Source organism: Choloepus didactylus, chromosome 4 (assembly GCF_015220235.1).
Source record: "Choloepus didactylus isolate mChoDid1 chromosome 4, mChoDid1.pri, whole genome shotgun sequence".
In the NCBI taxonomy this organism is placed as follows: Eukaryota; Metazoa; Chordata; class Mammalia; order Pilosa; family Megalonychidae; genus Choloepus; species Choloepus didactylus.
Genome location: NC_051310.1, coordinates 7,781,134 through 7,804,260, shown reverse-complemented (window position 1 = coordinate 7,804,260; position 23,127 = coordinate 7,781,134). Strand labels below are relative to the sequence as shown.

At 49.5% G+C, this 23,127-nt stretch overlaps 1 protein-coding gene across 1 annotated transcript; it reads right to left on the bottom strand.

The window, feature by feature from the left end:
• Positions 1 to 10,981: 10,981 nt before the first annotated feature.
• BDKRB1 (bradykinin receptor B1) lies at positions 10,982 to 22,163 on the bottom strand. Its single transcript, XM_037835244.1, has 2 exons — positions 21,774 to 22,163; positions 10,982 to 12,507 (listed from the first exon to the last, which is right to left on the bottom strand). Exon 2 carries the CDS (start codon positions 12,495 to 12,497, stop codon positions 11,439 to 11,441), a length of 1,059 nt encoding a protein of 352 aa, XP_037691172.1. The 5' UTR covers positions 12,498 to 12,507; positions 21,774 to 22,163; the 3' UTR covers positions 10,982 to 11,438.
• Between the last annotated feature and the right edge of the window lie 964 nt (positions 22,164 to 23,127).

Sequence of the window (23,127 nt, the reverse complement as noted above, 5' to 3'; positions counted from 1 at the left end):
GGAGGTCATTTGCCCAAGATGACATGATCAATACTTAGATGCCGTCTGCCCAGTGCAATTCCACACTGCCAGGGCCTCGGCAACAGCAGTGATGACAGCAGCCAACACCTGTTGAACGCCTTCAGCGTGACTCCTACAAGGCGTGGTGCTTGGCAATGAAAAGTTCACTTTGGGAAACAGCCAGGGCCCTGGCAGGAAACAGATGGTCACTCGGGGGTGACCGAGGAGGGTATAAGGAAGAGAGGACTTCGCACGTGGGGGGGCACGGGTGAGGGAACCCACAGGCACCTTGGGGCTCTCTCAGGGCCACGGAAAGAACGGGGCCCCTATTCGATCCACCTCCAGCCTTGGGCCTTCCTAGGCCTCGGAGCCGAGTGACTCCAGGGCAGGAAGGGGAGCAGGGCCCACCTCCTCCTTCCGGGTTGTCTCCATCATGGGGACGGACCAGATGATAAGTCCCGCAGCCTGAAGGGGCATCCTGTAGCTGACCCTGTAGGTCGTGGCCTTGGCTAGCGAGAGGGCGCTGGGCCTGGGTGGGGGGATGCTGGAATAATTCCACACCTCACTCTTTCCACCCTCTCATCTCCTGCTGGAGCATCTCGTAGGCGGAAGGAAGGAAACCCCTTGGTGCCGTCCAAAGGCTCAGGCTCCTGGGCCGAGAACAGAGTGGAGCGTGGGGAGAGGGGTGGAGCGTGGGGCTGGAGGCCCCAAATGAAAAATACTCAGTGCTCAGGCGCTCCCTTATCTGTATCTGGACTATCGTTTTCATTGTGCAGCTGGCGAAACTGAGGCCTAGGGTAAGCGGCCTACCCAAAGCCACACAGTGTCCTAGTTAGAGAATGCTGGTTGCCATCACAGATAATCCCCCAAATCTCAGCAGCTTAACAAAAACAGAACTTTATTTATTATTCACATAAAGTCTGGTTGGTACTCCTGAACTTCTGCTAGCTTTCCTCTAGCTGGTGATGAAAGAATCCAGACTCCTTCCATATTGGGGCTCCTCCATCCCCCAGAACCTGAGAATCCTTTGGGGGGACCTCTGCATGGGAGAGAGAGAAGAGGGCCACTTCTATGGCCAGGTCTAGGAGAGGCGCACATCACTTTTGCCTACATTCTATTGGTCAGAATTCTGACACGTGGTTGCACTGACCTCCCAGGAAGGTGGGGAATGCAGCCTGGCTGTGTGCCTGGGAAGGAGGGACCCTGGGGTTGGAGAGAACCCAGCCAGTCTCTGCTACATGCAGCTCGGAACCAGATGCAGAATTTGAATCCGGGAATGTCTGACTTCAGACCCTCCATGCTCTTAGCACACATTCTTGGAATTATAATCAGTTGCATTCCAAGATAATTTGCTGCTGCTAGAGGTAGGAATTTTTTCTTTTTTTACCACCTCCTGAGTTTGTTTATATTTCTGAAAGCAATTCCACACAGAGCAAACAAATTAAATTCAACAAACATTTGCTAGGTAATGAGGCAGGATAGTATAATGCAGTAGTTCTCTAAACTTGTCTGTGCCCCAGAATCACCAGGAGATCTTTTAAAATTCCAAAGCCCAGGCCACACCCAAGATCAATTAAATCGCAGTCTCTGGGGTGTGTTTTTTGAAGCTGGGGAATCACAGGTTAAGGGGCTAAGAACACAGATTTTAGTCACGCTGCCTAGGGCTGAGTCCAGGCTCCTGTGTGGTCTTGGCAAAGTTACTCAACCTCTCTGTGCTTCAGTGTCCACCTCTATTACTACATATAATAATAGGGCTGATATGAGGACTGCATGAGTTAATATATGCAAAGTGCCTAGTAAGTACCACGTAAGTTTTAGGTATTATTATGGTTATTGTTTCCCAAATGCGACTATTTGCAAGACCCTGTGCTAACGAAATAAAGCTGAAAGATGTGGTCTTTGCTGTCAGGAAGCTCAGAACCCAGTGGGAAGGCATCAAACCCTAATACAGAACAGATTAGACACAGAGCCTTGTTCCAGCCATTTGTTCCTTTTAAATGTAAATTTGATTTGCTCCTGAAAGATTGAGTCGTGTTTTGCAAAGCTGAGGAGAGGAGGGCAAACCACTCCAAGCAATTTTAGAACTGGAATTACTGGCTTTGAAGACACCACTTGTTCTCCTCCTGTCCTGTGGCCACAGGATATTTGCTTCACAGGCCCCAGTGAAACCCTGAGATCTGGGGCAGCCCTGGGATGCCTGGGGGAGCTGGTTCCCTTTTTAGCCCGATGTTCAAGATAGTCTAGTTATGGAGAGATTTGGTGTGAAGGATACATCTTGGGTAATACTTAGAAATAACATTCAAGGAGGGTGCTGGAGGCAAAGATGCACTGTCTTTTGAGCTTTGGAGTTAGCTGAGAAAAACGCATGCTAGCGCACCCTCACAGTAAGAATTTCTAGGGCTATCAGAAGAGGAAAAAATATATTCTTTTAAATTTGGCTTCCTTTGACAGTTACAGGAAAACCTGGCTGCTCAGTGCAATGTACCAACTTTGCTTCCAGAAACCTTACGTGGGCATTTGGTTCAGCCCAGAAGACGTGGCCCAAGGCTATAAACACCAGAAAATGTTAGCATTTAGTAAAAGTTAAGTGCAGAAAAAGTCTGTGATTTTTAGAATCAGTTATCAATGTCTTAACTCTGTAGTCAGAAATCCTCCTTTCATTTATAATAAACACTTCCATGGCCAAATAAATACACCCTTCTCCATTTCAGTTTAAATTCCAACTTTACTTTTTTTTTTTTTAATCTCCAAAGCCTTTCTTATTCCTCATAGCAGATTTCGTTTTCAAAGAGATCTTCTTAAGTGACCTGGCCATTATTTTCTATTTGCTTTGGTGCTAACTGGTGTTCTAGCAAGTGGTTTAATTTCTTTGTGCCTCAGTTTTTCATGAGTGTATCTGATGGATAAATCACTACAAGTGGAAACACCAGCTCAATGATGTGTAGCACCCACTCAAAATTTGGGTGGCACTAATGCAAGGTGTTAATAACAGGGTGGTATGTGGGAACTCTGTATATTTTGCACAATTTTTCTGTAGACCAACTTCTCTAATAAAAAAAGATGTAAAAAAAAATGGTGTAGTTATTGCCAATTGCCCTCGATAGAGGTTGTACCTATTGACATGGCCAACAACAAGATTTATCTTTTTTTCTTTAACTTTCTTTAAACAATGCCCTTCCAGAGAAACTCGTCTTTTCACATTTCCATGTCTGGTCACTCTTTGGACCCGTTTAAGGGCTTGCTTTAGGAGTAAAAGAATCTTTTGAGGAAGGAACTAGCAATTGCCCTCAGTGCCAGCAGGGGGCGCCCACTCTCTTCCCGATGGCATTTTGGTTTGGCATTGGCACTGCAAAGCCCCCAGGCTGTAATCTGAGCCTGCAAAAATTCTCACCCAACACACCGTGGGAAGGCCTTGGGAAAATTCTATCTTGACCCTCTCACAAGTTTGTCTGTGACAGTTTCCTCTTAATTCGAGGACACTGCTTGCAAAAATAATGTCATTTTATCTGTTCATTTCTCCACGTATGTGCCAAGCTGGTAACAACAAATCCTGAGGCTTGGGAAAGCTGCCTCTTTTTCAGCCTTCACAGCAGGTGGATAAGAGGATATTTCAGGGATGAGATAACAGAAGTGGACTTTATATTCGGAGAAAGATCTTTTGTTGCTGATAAGGTGTAGCATTTTTTTTTAAAAGGTGACTCTGAAACAGAAGCCTTGTTTAAGCCTCTCTGCTGGGTTCCTCTGCTGGAAATGCAGCCCCCCAAGAGCCAGGACCAGGGCGGGGCAGCAAGGCTGTGAGGCCATCGTCTTGGGTACCAAATTTAAGGGAGGGAGTCAAACCGGTTGTCAAGATAAACAATATCTTAATGCAATTTTTTTTAAGTCAAAATTAATGCCAAAAAATCCACAATGATCACAATTTCAAAATTGCAAATGAAGATAGGATCCGACTCTGTAACCGTAGGGCGCTCCTCCTCTGCCTCGCTCTAGTCCAAGTTCTCCTGGAGCCTGTCTTTACTTCACATGTTGATGTGGTGAATCCCCTTCTTCCCTTCCTCTACTCACCGTTTCCCAATTACACTTTTCCCCGAGTCACAAGGTTGGCTATAGGATGATGCAGTGAAAATAATATTGGGAGATGCCACGAGGCATTGAAAGGGGTTAAACACCAGGGAACGACTCCAAAAGCAAAGGCTAGTCGCTCTCAATTGATGTCAGACCTTGAACCCGGGGTGAGACTCTGCCCTAACGATATTAAGAAACACTTACTGTGCAGGCTCACAATGTCAACAATGCCAAGAAACCCCAAGTCAAATCTTACTAAGACGTTACCAAGAATTTTTTAAAATGTCTCCCAGGCGTCAGGTTTGCATCTCACCACGGGGCCTTCATGTTTTCACCCAAAGAGTGACCTCTCTTTGGAATGAGTCCCCTGTAGGAAGGGACGAGCAGGATGACAGGGGCTGGGGTTTGAGGACACTCCTCTGAGTTCAGAACTAAAGTGAGAAAAACAGTAAATGGGGACCAAACTGTCATCTTTGTTCCTGATAAGGGTTGCAGGTTGCTTAGGCAGGTGGCAAGAGTGAGTGTTTTAATTCTGAATCCTGGAATCAGGCAAACAACCCACCCGGGCCCATTGGGGCAGAGCGTCCAGCACTGAGCTCACCCATGCCCATAGGCAAAGGCCCTTCCCAAAGAGCAGGAAGGGAGGAAGGACCTGAGCTAGAAGGCCCAATCCTTTTTGGGGTAACTGGTCAATTGGATAAGTCACTTCTCTTCCACGGGGAGGAGCAGGAGGCAGGCAAGAGGCTGAGAGTTTAGGGGAAAATCCTTCCCTTGTGGAAACCTGATGAATCACGCAGGATATCTGCTGTTGTCTGCTGCAGTAACAAACACCCCCAAATCCCTGTGGCTGAGCGTGGTTTATTTTTCGCTCACACTTCACGCTTGATTTAGGTTGGTGGGGGCTCTGCTCATTTTGGTCACTTGGTGGTCCAGGCGGATGGGGCCTCCACACCTCAAGGACAGCACGAGGCTTCAGGGTTTGCCCCAGCGGAGGAAGAGAGAAAATGGACAACTGTGCTCGGAAATGCTTCCACTCGTCAATTCTCCCCTCTCTGGCCAAAGCAGGCGAGACGGCTGCACTTAACCTCCAGAGTGAGGAAGTCCCATCCTTCCGTTTCCCAAATGGCAGGAGAACTGGAATTGTCACAAGTGGCAGCAGGTCCTCTCCAGAAGAAGAGTGAGGAAGAGGCAGTTCCTACCCCCCCCCCCCACCGACACTGGACGAAAGGTACTTACAGGTAAAAGGCGAGGTTTTCTCAGGAGTCATTCCCTAGGGAGCCCCTGAACGGGGCGAGAGCAGACCTCAGCCCAAAGCATCCTGGGCCTCAGTTTGTCCATTTGTAAAATGAACAGTCGCCACTAGATGATCTCTTACAGGTCCTGGGAGCTCTCTGCAAGTAGGAGAATCTCTTATTTACTTTGTCCCTCATGCCTGGCACAGTCAAGGTCAAGTATTGAACATTCACTAAATGGAGTCACAGGAGTAAATGAGTAAGCTGCTCCGAGTCTGCCTCGGTTTGGGGAGGTCAGGGTTGGAGTGCTCTGTCATTAAAACCTAAAAACCATTGGGGTTTTTAGCTCCATCTCTGCTTGGCCTTGTGCCCACTGTGCCCTCTGGCTGCCGGGCTGCTGATCACAGCTGTGTGAGTTGGCCCAGCCCCATCTGGCCAGATGGCTGAGCACAGAATTTTGAGCTACAGTGGTTGTTTTACACCATGAAGTTTGGGGGTTGTTTGTTATGCGGCAGTAGATAACTGATACGCTCTGCCGGCCATCATCCATATTCTACTCAAAGTGGTCTCTCTGAAATGCAGGTCTGAACATGTCACTCCCCTGGTCAGGGTCTCCATCAACTTGATTTTGTTGGTTGAGAACTTGGGCAAGCCACAGGCTGAAGGTAGCCAACCCCCTCTTTCTCCTATTTACCTTCAAGGGCCAGCTCAGCAACCCCCTCCTTCTTCCCCACGCTTAAACACCTTACACTGGATAGGAACGGCCTCTTTTCTTTTCTGCCGCCCCCACGTGCAGTGAGCCCCTCAAGGCTGGGCAGCCTCACACGTGGTGGACGTGCAGCTTCTTGGATCCTTGTTGCGACATCCTGCCAAGAGACCCAGCAGCTTTGCCAGGACACCTTCAGCGGCAAGGGACTCTCCAGTTATTCCAAGGCGGTCAGTTCCATCAGGGGCCAGCTCTGCATGGCAGAAAGCTCCTCCTCAAATTGAGCCAGAACGAGTTTCTCAGGGATTTCTTCTCTTGTGTCCCTCTGGTTTTGCCCTCTCCCTACAAGTCTTGTCTTCTGCAGGTGAGCCTTCTCAGGCCCCCACTGCATCCCAGAGGATACGGTATTGAGACTCTTTGCTAGTCCGATCCCTTTTTAGGGAATTAGCCAAGAACTTGATACAACATTCGTGTACCCTGTCCAGTGCTAAGCTGAATGGGCTATCACGTCCCTCATTTTACACGTTACATCTCTGTTAATGCGACCTGAGGGCCAGCAGCTATTTCGGCAGCCATAGCACCCTAAGTTCCCTGCCAACTAAAACCCTGAAGTGTCTTCCCCACATACTTACTAAGCCCCAGCTGACCCATTTGGATACTTTCCTGACCCCCAAAGCTCCTGAAAGCTGGGCCTGACTTCCTGCGATTGCCTTGAATCCAACCCCAGCCACAGGGAGCCTCTGCCACCAGCCAGGCCACTCAGCGCAGTTCTGGTCGAAGCGGGAGAGCTGGGATGATGGCCTGCTGCTGGAGCCCATGCTCCCAGGGCTGCCCCAGGACCTGGTGGATGGAACCCTGCCCCAGCACTCAACTTACTGGGTAACGTGGGCAAGTGTCTGCCCATCTCTGGACCTCAGTTTCCTTATCTGTAAAATGGAGGGGTTGAACTTGCTGATATTTTCTTAAAACTTTTTATTTTGAGCAAATTGTAGGTCGGCATGAAATTGTAAGAAACAATGCAGAGAACCCCCCTGCCCCCTTCCCCCAGCTTCCCCCAGTGGTAACACCTGCATTTCTAGGGAACAATTTCACAGCCAGCAGGCTGACGTGGGCACCGTCCTCGGCCCTTTCTCAGACTGCACAGTTCACAGCACTCATTCCGATGGTATTTGAAGGCCCTTGAGGCTCATAGGTGCACGTGCCCTTTGTTTCCATCCTTCCTCCCTTCCTCTTTTCAGCCTTTCCTTCCCTGAAGTCACTTAACTTTCACAACTCAGTGGGGCACCACCACCATTCTTCCCATTTTACGAATGGGCCACCGGGGTTCTGTGAGCTGCCCCGGCTCACCTGGTGGCGGAGGGAGGCCTGGGCCTCACTGTCAGCCTCCGAGACCCCTGCCCTCCGCCTGTGCCCCCGTGCTATGTCGGCAATGAGGCCCTCAGTGACATGGGGAGGGGGCCTGCAGGGCAGGCGTGGGGTTGCTGAGGAGGGGTGCAGGGAGTCGGGGCAGAGGCTGGAGGGGCTGGGCACAGGGCACCCCGACCTCCGCTCCACCTCATCATGGGCGCTGGTGGAGAAAGGAGCAGCAGGAAGGAGCAGAAGGTGTGCAGAAGCCGGAGCAGAGCTCAGCTGGGACAAGGGCTGGGGTGGTCCCTGGCCGCCAGCCTCCTGGCCTGGGCTGGGGCCTTGGGGAGGCATGGTGGGGGGTGGGGGGCTGGTGGGGGGCGGGCTAGTTGTGGGGTGGGGGTTGAGGTGCTTCCCGGGACGGGACGGCTTCCCACCTGCTCCTCATCAAGCTGCTGACTCACCGGGAGAACAAGAAGCTGCCTGTTTCCATTGCAACACCCAGGAGTCTCCCTGAAGCTGGGGCTGGGCGGGGATTAGCACTGCTGGCCGGTGACGGATGGGCGGGAAGGGGCAGCCGGGTCCTGCTCCCACGTGGACAGCAGTGAAAGGTGCAGTGTTGCCCTTGGCTCAAGAAACCCTGAGGCCGGGCCAGGCCCGAAGCTGCCCGTGGAGAAGGGGCTCAGGTCTCTGCCCAGCCCCTCCCAGGGAGAGCAGGAGCCTGCGTGGGTGCAGAGCTGTGCTTGCGGGAAGGCCATTTGCTGACTCACCCTTCACCCCAGGTGAGGCCCAGGCCTGGTCCCAGGGGTGAAATGCGCCAGCTGAACTGTCAAACAGACCCCTGAAATTTAAAAACATCCGTGTCTGCCACTGCCCCCTCGGGGCACCCAGGGCAGGCACCGTCTGCAGCCGAGCAGCTGACCGTCTGACAGAAGGCGGGAGAGGCTAACACCAGGGTCTGCAAGTTTTCTCCTGCTGCGGCCGATCCCCGCGCTTTAGTCAGTGCTCCATAAATCAGGCGTCTGGCTCATCAGAAGCGGTATTTACAGTCCCCCGTCGAACCACAGACCTGTGAGCCTTGTGCTCTGATTTCTTGGACCAGCACATTCTTCTAGAATGCGGGATTGTTCTCTGCGACTCTTGGGATTTTTATAAGCCACATGGTAATGCAGACTGAGAAAGAGGGAGAGAGAGCACGTTTGGGTCGGTTCTCGCAGAGCAAAGGAAAGCATTACTTTTGCTGTTTGGGTCCCCATCTGGAAACCCAGCCCTCTAGTCCTCGCTGAGGCCTTTGCTCCTGAACTCCTCCCTGGGGGCTTGGAAGTTGCACCTGTTGGACTCCAGCCTCTGCCCCTGACAGCACCTGCCCCTTGGGGCCAGCTGCCTGCCTGGCTCAGCCTCCTCCTCCTCCTACCTGGTAAGAGGCTTCTGGGGGATTCGTGCAGATTACATGAGATGCCTGAGGCACCTGCAGGGCTGGGCAGAACACTCCCTCATCTCCAGGCTGTGTTTTCCATCGGGCTTCCCTCAGGCACGTCATCCTGCCCTCTGCTTTCTAGGCTGTAAAACGAAGGAGCTGGACTCGCTTGGGGGGGCCGCCCACAGCTCAGGTGTATGGCTGAAGCAGGTGGGGGGTGGTGGCAACTGGAGTGGGGGGTGCCCTGTTGGCAGATGGTGCTGCTACTTGGTACCAAAGGTGGCCGACTCCAAGAGGGCCAGGCAGGTCCCTCTGTGTGTGCACCGCGAGATTGTTGGGGCTCACAGGGGTGCCTGGCACAAAGCAGATGCTTGATCAATATTTGCTGAATGAATGCAAGCAGACTCGGTGTTCCTAGATCTTCCAAGCTTTCAAGGGAAGCTGGACATCTGGATTCTTTAGGGGAATTTAAATATTGGTAATCAAGTCAAGCCTTTCTGAAACACCATGCGGTCCAAATGGAGCATGTGTGCAGGCTGCCATCGCAACCACACCCTGCTCTCCAGGAAACCCCACAGGGCTGGTGTGCCCCTCAAAGGGCTGTCACTGGTGGCCTGGGGTCCTGGGGGCCCAGCTCCTGCCAGTCTCTCCAGCCCCACCCCAGCCTCCAGGGGCGCTCCATCTCCATCTCCACGAGGAAGCTGGATCTTAGCTGCTGTCCCTCAAGCTCAGCCCTGGCCATGCAGCAGTGAAGGCTGCTCACCAACCCCCTCGCCAAGGATCTCAGGGTCTGGTCGCTGCCCCCACCCCCCAGACCCATTCCATGAAGCCTGACCTTGGCATCTGGCCCTCGGGCTCTCCGTCCTGTGCAGGACCTTCTAGCGTCCTGCCTGGCTGCCCAGCCTGCACCCAGACCCGCAGCTTCTTGCCTGCCTTGTCTCTCCCATCACTTCAACCACCCAGTGCCATGGCTATGCTCGGTTCTTGTTGTTTCCTTGGAGGGTCCCACCTCTGGGATATTCTACACACTCTGAGCTGTGGCCACACCTCCGGTCTTTCTTGCTCTCTCATCTGTGAGCTCCCATCACACCTGTTCTTGAAGGCACCGACATGCTCTGCTGCCCACACCCGCTGTGTTCGTTTCCTCCCCAGAGTCTGACCAGTATCTTCCAGCCTCCTGCTGCTGAAACCCCAACTCCGGGGGCTGCTGGGAATTGCTAGAGCAAATCCACTCAGCAAATGCCTGCTCTCCGGCTTCAGCTGGGCACTCAAAGTGGCCTGGGCACATCTCTCTGCTCCCCGAGGGAGCTCGCTCTGCCATTGACCACTGTGCTTCACTTTGACCTCCTCGCTCTCCCCAGACCTCATTTCCCTCCACGGCTGCCTCGGTCCCAGCAGATGCCCGCCTCGTCCTCCACCTTCCTTCACCCTTCTGCCTCCCAACCTGCAAATCTGCCTGCCTCTGGGTCGAGTCTGTGTCTTCTGCCTGGATCCCTTGTTTTCCCTGTTTCGGAAACTCAATTGGCCAACTCCTTGTTCTCTGGGATTCACCTTGTAAGTTCCTTCCTCTGGGAAACCTTCTCTCACCGTCCCCTCCCACCCACCCCGAGGGGCTGGCTGCCCCTTCTCTGTTCTCACAGCACCCTTTTCCACTCTGATTGCTGCAGTTATCACACTCCATTTTCCAGTCTCCTAATTCTTTTCTATTGCCCTTTGGTGGTCAGCTGCCTGCAGACAGAGACATTTTCAGGCTCCCCACTGTATCCCTAGCAGCAAGAAGTGTGTGGATGCATCGCGTTCAACAAATACTGTTTTGCGAGCCGCCCATACCTTCTACTTCCGTGCTTTGATTACACTCCGCCAGCCCTTCCTCCCTGTCTCCATTTATCCAAATTCTACCCAGCTCAGAGTTTTCTCCCTTCACATTACACTCTGATAATGCTAGAAGGAACCAGTCCCGTTTCCCCCTGAACACTCCAGGTACTGGCCCTGCAATTTCTCATTTTCTTTTTCATGCCACAATTATTTTGGTCGATGTCATTTCTTGGGGATAGGCTCTCTAGTTGTATCATCTTTGTATTCTTAGCTGGTGGCCTAGAACGTTTTGGATGGATCAAAGGAAAGTAGACAAAGGACCCTTACTGGATGCCTGTCTCAGTCCCCTGTCGCCACTGTAACAAAGGACCCCAAACTTGGTGACTAAAAATAACACAGATTTATTCTCTTAGTGTTCTCGAGGCCAGAAATCTGCAGTGAGTTTCCCTGGACTAAGATCGAGGTGCCTGCAGGGCCAGTTCCTTCGGGAGGCTCAGGGGGGTTCCGTTCCCCTGCCTTTTTTTAGCTTCCGGAGGCCGCCGGCACGCCTTAGCTCATGTCTCCTTCCTCATCTCGCTCCAACCTCCGCTGCCGTTGCCACAGCTCCAGACTCGGACCCTCCGTGCCTCCCTCTTCTAAGGAGCCCAGGATTACACCCGCGGCCCACCCAGACAATCCAGATGAGCTCCCCATCCCCGGATCCTGGCTTTCGTCCCAGCAGCAACATAAGGTGGCATTCCAGGGTTCCAGGAACCGGGGCCTGGAGGTCTTCGGGGGCCATTCTTCAGCCGGCCACAAAGGTATTTATGATGTCAGAAATAATTCCTAAGGAAGCCAAGCTTCGGGGTTCACCGCTGTTCTAGTTGCGCCAGATAAGTTGGAGGATTTTTCTCCTGCGTGCCGAGGACATCGCCCCGAGGCTGCCCGGAGCGCATTGTGTATAAAGTTCCCAGACCTTGGCTCTGAACAGCCGACCCACAAAGACGTAAATCACCGGATTCAGGCAGCTGTTGATGAAAGCGAAGAAGTTGGCAAATTGCAGGCCCAGGTCGATGAGATCCTCCCAGAAGCAGCCCTGGACGGCTCGCACCTGAAACAGGAAGTCCAGGAAGGCGAAGACGTGGTAGGGGGCCCAGCAGAGCAGGAAGGCCGCCACCAGTGTGAGGATCAGCGCCGTGGTCTTGCCATCCTTGGGCCCCCCGTGCCTGGACCCGCGGACCTCTGCCCGCCCGCGCAGGGACGCCAGGATGTGGTAGTTGAAGAAGAGGATTGCTGCGAGGGGCAGCAGGAAACCCAGCACATTCAGCTCCAGCAGCCTCGCCCACTGCCAGCCCTGGTGGGGGATCAGCAGCACGCAGGCCGAGACGTTCAGCTCGGGGACGGCCCGGATGCCACGCAGCAGGAATGTGGGGGTGCTCAGGAGGCCCCCCACTGCCCAGGTGAGCGCGCAGGTGGCCCAGGCCCACCGCCGCCGCCGCCGCCGCCGGCTGGCCATGGGGTCCGTCAGCACGCGGTAGCGGTCCCGGCTGATGGCCACCACCAGGAGGATGCTGGTGAACAGGTTGGCCTTGATGATGCCATTGACCACGCGGCAGAGGAGGGCTCCGAAAGGCCAGTGGAACTGGTTCCGGATGTTCTCAGCCCAGAAGGGCAAGCCCAGGACAAACACCAGGTCGGAGGCGGCCAGGTTGGCCAGGTAGATCTCGGCCACGCTCAGACGCCGCCGGGGCAGCAGGAGGACAGACAGGACGAAGAGGTTTCCCAGCAGGCCGAGGAAGCAGACGGCGATGATGTACGTGGGTAAGACTCTGTGCAGCAGAGACCATGCTTCCTGGGCGTTCTCACAGGATGTGGCATTCGGGGGCATGAGCTGGGTCTGGTTGGAGGACTGGGACTCCAGGAAGGGCTGGGGTGCCATCCACAGGGACCTGAAGTGAACAGCACAGAGCATAAAGCAGGGGTCAGTGAACGACAGTGTGCAAGCCTGTTTTTGTAAATAACGTTTTCTTGAAACACAGCCACGGCCTTCATGTACCTGTTGTCCGTGGCTGCTTTTGTGATACCACGGCCGAGTTGAGTCATTGCAACAGAAAGCTGAAAATATTTACCATCCGGCTCTTTACCCAAATGTGTGAAGGAAAGAACCAAGGCTTTGAAACCTGAGTTCAAATCCTGCCACATCCGCTTGGTGTGAGCTGCTTAGACTCACTGAATTTTCATTTCCTTTTGAAAAGCGGAGTCACACATCCCTCTTGTGGGATTGTACCAAAGCCTGGGGGCAGCATCTAGCAGTGCCGAGCGCGGCACCTGGCAGGGAGGTGGTGCTCAGTGGAAGATGGCAGGTAGTCTTATTAACAACTGCGTTATGATTATTAACAGTTCAGCAAATATTTAATGAACAGCTTCTTTGTGCCAGCGCTTTGCCAGGTGCTGGAGATACTCGGCCCACAGGACAGACCTCTCACAGCTGGAGGGGAGGGCACCACAGAACAGTGGTTGGTGACCTTGGAAAGAATCAAACAACAGCTGGGAAGAGGCGTGGCCAGTGCGGGAGCTGAGTTTTTGGGCTGGGACCAGCAGGGCAGATGGGGCAGGGGCGATGGTGGATGGGTGTTCAGAATGAGAAGGTTCTTGAAAAATTTGGGACATTAAAAAACAATGGTAATAACTAATGTCTGTTAAATGGTCTCTGTGTACCAGGCACCATTCTAAGTGGTTTACAGTTTCGTGTTTTCTCATGGAATCTTCCCGCCCTCCCTCTGAGGCAGGCGAGTTGCCAGCTCCACTTTTCCCATCAGGATCTGAGCCCCGAGAGGCTGGGTCGCTCGTCCGTGAGCACAGGGCTGGTCAGAGCCGGGCCTGGATTCGATCCTGTGTCATCTGAGGTGAGAGCCTCCGCCTCTATCTGCTCTGTGCTGCTGCACTTGGTCAAGGAGGAAACCAGGCACAGATACTTAGCCAACTCATCTGAGGAGCTGCAGCTGGTGAGTGGCGGTGACAGGCCGTGAGTCTAGGTCTACACTGACCCCAAGGACCCACAGGTGTGGGAGTGGGACGGAGAGAGGGTAGGAAAGGAAACCTGCTACCCTCCTGAGGGTGGGCCCCACCTCCCAGCCCTCTGTAATCCCACTGAGGGGTAGGGTTGGGTCCTGAACTTGTGGATTTATGGGAGCCTGTTCACACCCAACCAAGGACCCACACATTCCCGGTGAGCAGCTGTCTGTACTGTGGGATCTCTGGGGCTCCAGACAGGCCTCCAGGACCTGAAAATCCTTCCCCTTCCTGGACGAGTTAATTATGCAAAATGCCTAGAACAGCTCCTGGATCTTTATAGTGTCTGATCAATGGCAACTACTATTGTCATTATTGATATTACTCATTGTCGCTTGAGATTCCTTTAACTGGACAAAACCTCATGGTCTCTAATAAGAGCTATTGTGTAAGAGAGAAATAATCTTGGAGGAAGTCTATTTGGCTGGGTGACCCTGGGCAAGTCACCTCATCTCTCAGAGCCTTTCTCCATCTGAGGACATGATGACCTCAAATGTTCCTTCCAGCTGTGTGTGATGGTTAATTTCATGTGTCAACTTGGTCAGGTTATGGTGTCCAGTTGTTAGGTCAAGCAGGCTCTGGCCTGATTGCTACTGTGAGGGTATTTCATAGATAGATTTGCATGTATAGTCAATTGATTGCATCTACAATCAACAAAGGAGATCACCCTCAGCAATGATAGGAGTCTTCTCATAATCAGTAGGAGGTCTTAAAGCCAGAACTGAGGATTCTAGCAGTCAGAAAGAATTTCTGTCTCTACTTCAGCCAGCCAGCTGCTCCTGGAGAATTCAGCTTCACCTTTATCAGAGTTTCCAGCTTGTGGCCTGCCCTATGAATTTGGACTTACCCATCCCCATGGTCATATGAGCCAATTCCTATATTAAATCTCTTAATATTCATATATATATAAATATATTCCTCAGTAATGTTTCTCTGGAGAACTCTGACTAATACACTGTGACAACCTGACATGTCACTTACACTGAGTCATTCACGCTGGGATAAGATGCACCAGTTCATTTATTCATTTATCTACCTTACAAGTACTTACTGAGCACCTACTATGTGTTAGACACCGGAAACAGCAGTGAACAAAATAGGCAAAAATCCTTGCCCTCGGGGAGCCTAGTGGGAGGGGAAAGTCAAAAAGTAATGCACATACTACATAAATGTTAGCAGGTGATAGCAGTGGAGATGGTGAAAAGTGGTCAGATACCGGTAGAGTTTGAAGGTAGTGCCATTATGATTTCCAATTGGATACAGGATGTGAAAAAGGAGGAGTCAATGATGATGCCAAAGCTTTTGGCCTGAGCTCCAGAAAATATGAGGTTGCCTTCCCTGAAATGTAGAGGACAGAGTGAAGATGGAGCAGATTTTTGGGGGAGGAAGATTTGGAGTTCCGTTTTGCACGTGTTAAGGTTGAGATATCTGTTGGCCATCAAGTGGGATGTCCAGTGGGCAGTTAGAGAGACAAGTCTGTGTGTAGAGATAAGGTCTGAGATGAGGACACCCAGCTGGGAGTTGTAATCACATTGATGGCACGTGAAGCCATGAGACAGGCTGAAATCACCAAGGGAGAGTGTAGACAGAGAGGAGAGTAAGGTCTGCCAGTTGACAGGTCAGTGGAAACCTGGGAATTACGGGTGAGGTGTGAGATATGGTGGCGTGTAGAGCTAAGTAGCCCTGACCCAGAGCCTGTGGGAGTCCGGATGTTCTTGTGACAGTGCTTTTGTCATTTATTGCAGGACATAAACCCACAATGATCTATCTATTTTATCATATGGCAATACTTCTTTATTTTGCAGAAAACCCTTCTGACAGCAATGAACTAAAAAAAAAAAACTGAATGGTTAAAGAAAATGTAATGAATTTCCGTTTCTCAAGTGAGCTGATGATGAACACGTGACTTGCACAGAATGCTTGTTGACGTTTGCATCACTGCATTGCTGGAGCAATTTCACTGACCTCACAAAAACCTAAGCCACAGAGTTGCTGAAGAAGCATCGCCATCTACTTCAGAAGTTAGCAATTTTAATGTTGTACTTTAAGGTATATATTTCACACATGCAGCTGCAGAAGATGCTGTTCTAGACGTCTTTGGTAACCATGACTTTTCACTTAGATCAAACGACTCTTTTTTAAGTTAACTCAGCTTACTTTTAGTTCCAACATTTCTTGTTCACATACACATAACAAGAAGAAATTCACAGACAGTGAAATGATGCCAGTTTGATATCAGTATTCTCAGATTCTTCAAATAGAAAAATCAGTCAGTTCTAACCATGATTCAGTTCTTGCATTCAGTTCATGGAACCAAAGCAGATCATTTGGAAGTTCATTCTGGTAAAGTGAAAACAACTGACTCTGTTGTGAATGCTATTCCAAATTGAGTTTAAAATTTTCACATCGGAAATAAAGGTTTTTTTGGTAACAATACAAATACAAATTTTGGTAGAGCACAGTGTCATGGTAACAACACCAAATTAAGAGACCAATGACACAGAAATGTACTTGGAATAGGTTGTGGTACATACACAATTTATAATTGTGCATACATAAGTTTCAATATTTTGTCCATCGATATAGAGGTTATTATTGACAAAATTTACAAAATTTTAAAACATCTACACAGTTACTGAACCACAAACTTTTTGTGATGAAGTTGATGATTCATGATTTAAAAAAAAATAAAAACTTAGCATGGTAGTATGTGTTTTCTTCCTCTGCCACCTACCACCAATTTTAGAAGACACTGTGTTTATAAGCCCTAAAATGGTATTAACCATTTTTAAAACAGCTCTCAAATTTTTTGTTGAATTCTGTTTAAAATCAACTGGAAATTCTTAACCAAAGTGTTCAGTGGAGTACTAAAACATCCACTTTTGATGCTTTTAGCAAATTGTAATTATTGAAAACAAAGCATTTTGTGCAGGAAATCATTGTAGTTTATTGCTAAAAGAGCAAGGGAGGAACTGATCAAATTAAACAATGAGAGTTCAAATGACACAAGATTTAATTTAGAAATTCTATAATGAGCTTTTTAATATCTTAATTTGTGGGGAGAATGTTTTTAATTGGATAAATTTACATTCTGTTCAGAAATGGGATGAAATTGAGAAGGCCTATGATTTGTAGCATCTAAATTTGACAAACCATTCAAAAATTATAAATAGCTATAACTTATCTGATGAGTTTAATCTGGTGAAAACATTGGTTGAAGAAGAAACTCTTTACTCAGACATAAAGATAGCACCTTTGAAATACAGAGGCTGAAATATTTATGCAATTCCACATGAAAGAATCAGACTTAAGAATATCTTTCGTTTGGCGGAATTGACTCTGAGCTTGTTAGTCACCTCAGCACCGGCAGAGGGGGCATTTTTGTTCAATTAAACATATTATGGCCTTGCCCTGATCAAGATGGCTAACCGAAGCACTTCAGGGCACTTCTCCCCCCACACAGAAGCTTTGAACAACAAGCAAAAACCAGCAGAAACATCTTTCTAAAAGCTCCTGAAAAGACCCAATCGACTGCAGTAACAGGTCAAGAGCTGAATCAAGAGAAAGGCCACCAAAAAGTGGTAGGATCTCGGGGCACCTGGCTGGCCTCTCCCCCACCCCTCACTGGCTCGGCACAGAGATAACCACTCTTCCAGTGTGGATCCCTGGTGCTGGTTCTGGGAGGAGCAGAGTAATCCTGGAGGAGGTATGTTTAGCCCAATCTGGCTGGTGGTGGCCTGAGGGACTCACGGACCCAGAACTTGCCCTGAGGGTAGAAGGCAGCCCACAGAGCTCTCCTACAGAACTGTGAGGAAACTGCTGCCTAGGGAAGAGGAGATGTTTGTAACGTTTGTTATCTGTGTAAATGGGATAATTCCTAGTGCCACACTTGCATGCCCAAGACAAGAGGCATATGCTAAAGGATCAGGAGGCCCCTAGGCTTTGGTCTGCAGCTATTCTCTAAACTGACTTTATCGATAAGCCTGGAAGGAGAGCACTCCCACAGGTCAATCTGCAAAGACAGGGAAAGGTGTTCTCTTCTTTTATTTTTGAAGCTCCTAGCATTCAAGGAAAGTTCTATCATATCACCAGCTGGATAGAAGCTTAAGGAACAGATGCCTCAGAGTCTCCATTCCAGCAATAATGCACTAAAATTTCAAAATGTCCAGGTTTCAGCAAAAGATTATATAACATACAAAGAAACAAGAAGGGATGACTCAGGCAAAGGAGAAGATTAAAGCATTAGAAACCATCAGTGAGGAGGACCAGTCCTGGGATGTACCAAAGACTAAAAACATGGTCCTAAATATGCTCGAAGAGCTAATGGAAAACATGGACAAAGAACTAAAGAAAATCTGGAAAATGACGAACACAAAGAGAATATCAATAGAGAGATGGAAATTATGAAAATAAACCAAACAGAGCTGAAGACTACAGTAACAGAAATTAAAAATTCCCTACAGAAGTTCAACAGCAGATGGGAACTGGCAGAAGAAAGAATCAGTGAACCTGAAGATAAGACAAATGAAGTCATCTTGTCTGAGGAGAAAGAAGAATGAAGAAAAGTGAACAAAGCCTGAGGAACCTGTGGGACACCACCGAGTGTACCAATATATGCATTGCCGGAGTCCCAGAAGGAGAAGAGAGGAAGGGGCAGAGAGAATAGTCAAAGAAATAGTGGCCAGAAACTTCCTAAATTTAAGACATGAATATACACATCCAAGATACTCAATGAACTCCAATCAGGAAAAACCCAAATAGATCCACACCATACTAGGTTATAATCAAACTGTCAATTGCCAAAGACAGAGAATTCTGAAAGCTGCAAGAGAGAAGCAATGTGCCACATACAAGGAAACCTTGATAAGATTAAGTGCCGATTTCTCATCGGAAATCACGGAGGCAAGAAGGAAGTCGGAAGACATATTTAAAATGCAGAAAGCAAAAAACTGCCAACCAAGAATTCTCTATCCAGCCCAACCGTCTTTCATAAACAGGGGAGAGGTTAAAACACTCCCAGATAAACAAAGCTGAGGGCCTTCCTCACTGCTACAATGTATCTACAAGAAATGCTAAAGGGAATTCTGTAGGTTGAAAAGAAAGAACAAGAGATAATCGACTGAAGCCACATGAAGAAATACAGATCTCTGGTAAATATAAATACCACTACTATTGTATTTTTGATTTGTAACTCCACTTTTTATTTCCTAGAGGGTCTAAAAGGCAAACGCATAAAATGTAATAACTCAGTGGTTTTGGACTCATGATAAATAAACACATAATTTGTGACAAGAACTACATAAAGGTGGGGGACAGAAGGGAATAGGAAGATAGTTTATGGATGCTATTGAAGTTAAGTTGGTTTCAAAGCAAAGGAGACTGTTACGGATTTAGGATGTTCAATTTAAGCCCCATGGTAAACACAAAGAAAATATCTGAGAATATGCAAACACATAGAGACAGAAAGTAGAGTACAGGTTTCCAGGGGTGGTGAAATCTGCAAATTATGAGGGTCAACTGCATATATACACTTTATCTTATCACCTCCTTTCACTTTCCAAAGTATCCTGGGAGTTTGGACAATAATGATAAGACTGCCCTTTATAGCATTTATCTGTGGAAAAAGGCAGGAAATCAGAGTCTATGGCTGCAGATGCTGGGCAGTGGGAATCAGTGGGATTCCCTGAAGTCCTAACCCGAGGAGAGTGTAGGAGGCTCGAGGAGAAATGAGGAGGTCTCAGATACCCCTCTGGAGGTCTGGGAGGCTGAAAGGACCAGCAGATATGGGTTCCCAGCCGGGGTGGCCTCCCGTGCAACAGGGGCCTGCTGGGCCGTCATGTTGTAGATTGACAGCGAGACAGGTCTTCTGGGTTGTGCACCTGCCCCAGCCCTGCCTGCTCTCGGGTGGAGAAATGGAGTAAGATGGGGGTTGGATTTAACCAGTGTGGGGGGCTCTGGGCTGCTCCGCCCGAGCCCCTTGTCAGGCTCCTTCACACACCATGCTAGGGCCACAAAGAGGATGAGCCTGCAGTCAGGCTGCCTGGGTTTGGGTCCCAGGTCCACCAAACTGTGTGATTCTGGACAGGTTGATTAAATTCTCAGAGCCTCAGTTTCCTCATCCGTAAAATGGGAGTAATGACGAGTATTGCAAAGCGTTCTTAGGAGGTTTGAAAGAGCTCATGTCAGTAAAATTCCTTGGTAGGTTGCAAAGCATCAAACACGAGACTTTAGTGATGAGAATTGCAACGATAGTGATAATGACAACAATTACTATAGTAGTTACCATAATGATGATTATAACAAAGCGTCCTGGTCCCTCTGAGTTTGGAAAGTATCCACAGAGACCCCTTTTTTGCTCCTCCTGAGTGGTGGAACAGTTTGGGGATGACCTGGGCCTGCCACACTAGGAACCTAAGGTAGTAAATTCTGGAAGGCAGGGCGATTTCCATCTGCCCCCCGGCCCTGGAGGCTTCCCCACAGGGAGGCTTAAGAAGGGACTGGAGGAGAGAGAAAGGGAATCGTTTTGGGGAGGTGAAAGAGCCCACAAATATGGTACATTTCCTTCCCTGCCTCTCCTCCTCCAGACAACTGTCCCTGGAAATTTGGAGGTGTCCTTGAGCACACAGGTGGGGTGCCCACCTCCTCTGGCCATTTCTGACAACGGCGTTTGCTGACATGCGGGTGCCTTGGCTGGGGGGGGGTGGCTGTTGGTGGGGGGTGGCAGCAGGGGCTCCTGCTTCCCTGCCCTTGCCAGTGAGCCCACAGGTCAGCTGAGAAGCCGGAGCTGTTGGGCGGCTCGGGCACTGGCCGGGCCCAAGGAGAGGCTGCGCTCCAGGGGAGGGGGCTGCAGGGAGGGTGGCTGCAGAGTGCGGCCCCCAAAGACGTTGCATCCTAATCCCCAGAACCTGTGAGTCTGTCCTCTTACATGGCAGAAAGGACTTTGCAGATGGGATGAAGTTAAGAATCTTGAGGTGGGAAATTATCCTGGATTAAGCAGCTGCATCCTTAAAGAGGGAGCAGGAGGATCAGTGTCAACGAAGGAGAAGAGAAGATGCTACCTACGGCGCTGGCTTTGAAGACAGATGAAAGGGTCACGGGCTAACAAAAAGCTGGAAAAGGCCTGGAAGCGGGTTCTCCCCTAGATCCTCCAGAAAGAACGCAGCCTTGCCACACCTTGATCTTAGCTCACATTCATCTTCTTTCCTCCTAAACAGTAAGTGGATAAATTTCTGTTGTAAACCACTAAGTTTGGGGTAATTCGCAACAGCAGTGATAGGAAAGTCATCGGAAAGTGAGGTGCATCCTGCCTGGGAAGTCGGGGCCCCCCACATGCCTGAACACGACTGGGTCCCCCCTCCCACAGGGCCTGCCCGTGGCTGCTGCTTGTGTTTATACAGTTGGCCAGAGAGGAGAAAGCAAGCCTCACCGGTTCCTCCCGTTAGCTCTGACATTTGCCTGGTACACAGTAGGTGCTCAATAAATAGCAGCTATTGACATTCTTAGTAATACCTGATCCTCTTTGAAAAACCCAGAGGGGACTCTTGGCAAATCCACTAGAGACAATGATTTTGTAATTTCTAGGCAATATTTTCTGAATTCGGCACATTTTGGCATTGACAGAGAGCGTGACTTAATTCAACAAATTAGCCTTTTTAAAATTAACTCCAGTTTCATCATGAGATGATGCCAAAGACAGCGATGTTAGAGAATATCCACACAATAGCATAGACAGATGCTATTTTCAAGCCACAAACAACACAACCGGCTTTTGTCTTTATGAAGCTTAAGCCATCCTGGGGAGACCAATTTGATTTTTGTAACATGGAGATTCTGACCCGTGCCCATCCCTGTGACGCTCTGATGGCTGCACTGGGTCCTGACCCATTCCACGTAACCTTGATATAAAGAGCTGCAGGAACTTTCACGGGCTGCTCCAACCACCCTCCCTCCTCTTCCTCTTCTGGAAAAGTAATTACCCAAACTAGGCATGCAATACAAGTCTCTTACATTGATTTGGAATTATCTAAACAAAATACACTTATAGAGGAAAGCAGAAAATTCTGCCAACAAATAGCTATGAAAAGAAACTTTTTTTCTGACCCATGAATCCCCTCCTGAGAGAGAAAGATGGTTAGTTACTTACTTGGACAGAAAACGGAAGCGCTCGCCAATTCAACCAGTTTTCCTGGTGCTGAGAGCTGCCCTCGGAGGTGTTTTCTGTTCTGGGAGGCCCTCTGGAAATGGGGTGCCCTTAAATTACGTAACCTCCATCCGATGATGTCATGGGAGGGATTGCAGAAAAAGAGAGGCGGTTCGAGACGGAGGAGGCAGGCTGGGGTTTGGAAAGGAAAATTGCTTCACACTTTGGAGATGATTCAGTTACCATCTCCCTCTTTACCTTGGTGACATCTGGAGAGGCCCAGGGCGCTGTGCAAGAGTTGTAACTGACAAACACACTCTAAAAACACACTTCTGCCTCCAAGGTATACAGACATTGAATGAGAACTCTCTCTCCCTTCACAGCCGTCTCCTCAAGCCTGTAGTTCTTTAGCAGCTTTCCTGGGAACTGACTTGATTGATCGTCCCCTTTTGAATTTTGACCAGGAAGGACTCATTGCCAAGAAACCACTGGCAAGGTCCCCATTCGTGGTCCCCATTCTACAAACAGTGAGCTAGGGAAAAGTCTGACTCATGCAGTGTCTGAAGCTGAGTAACATCAGATGTACTTTTCCTAATCTCTGCTGGCAGTTCTGAAATGCTTTTTTTTTTTTTTTTGGATGTAAGGCTGCATGTGTCAAGTTGAATCCCAAGACCTCATGTTTCACACAATAGGCACTCTGTGGCTTTCTTTGAGACTCAGGCCTTAAGATCCCATGAGTGCACACTGTTTCCCTATCTGCACTCCTACAAATGAAGAGGCTTTAGCTGCCTCCCTAAATGCAAGAGATCTCCTGGGCTCCGGGGCTTCAGTTCTGGCTTCTGTGATCCCCCAAATCACGGGCACTGACCCTCACCCACACCTTAGTCCTGCCCACTGGACGCTCATTTGCTTCTCTTGATGTCCCCTGGAATCCAGTGTGTCTGGAACAGGTGTCCCCGCCACCTTCAGAATCTGTTCTAACGGCACTTTCAAAACTCCCACCAGTTTTTCTTGGTGCTGAAGATCTCCAAATTGTTGAAGCTGGAGAAAAGGAAAAAAAACAAAAAGAACATTCCAAGGGTGCATGGCAAATGAATGTTTTAGAGAGGGTGCTGGAATTTGTCAGAAGAGACTCTTCTGATGGGACTTTTCAGTCTGGCAGATGTTGGACAAGAGCCCCTGCCATGTGGGATTAGCTTTCAATCAGGGAACAGTCCCAACCCCAGCCCTCCCCATCAGTAACGTCAGCCAGGGGTCTTGCCAGCTGGACCTCCCTTTGCAGAAAGCCGTTGGATCCTGCCCCCTCCAACCAACAAGAATTTAGACTGTTTCTGAGAATTTCTGTTCTTATGAGACG

Coding starts and splice junctions, on each gene's coding strand:
- BDKRB1 (XM_037835244.1), bottom strand. CDS start 12,497: ATGGCACCCCAGCCCTTCCTGGAGTCCCAGTCCTCCAACCAGACCCAG.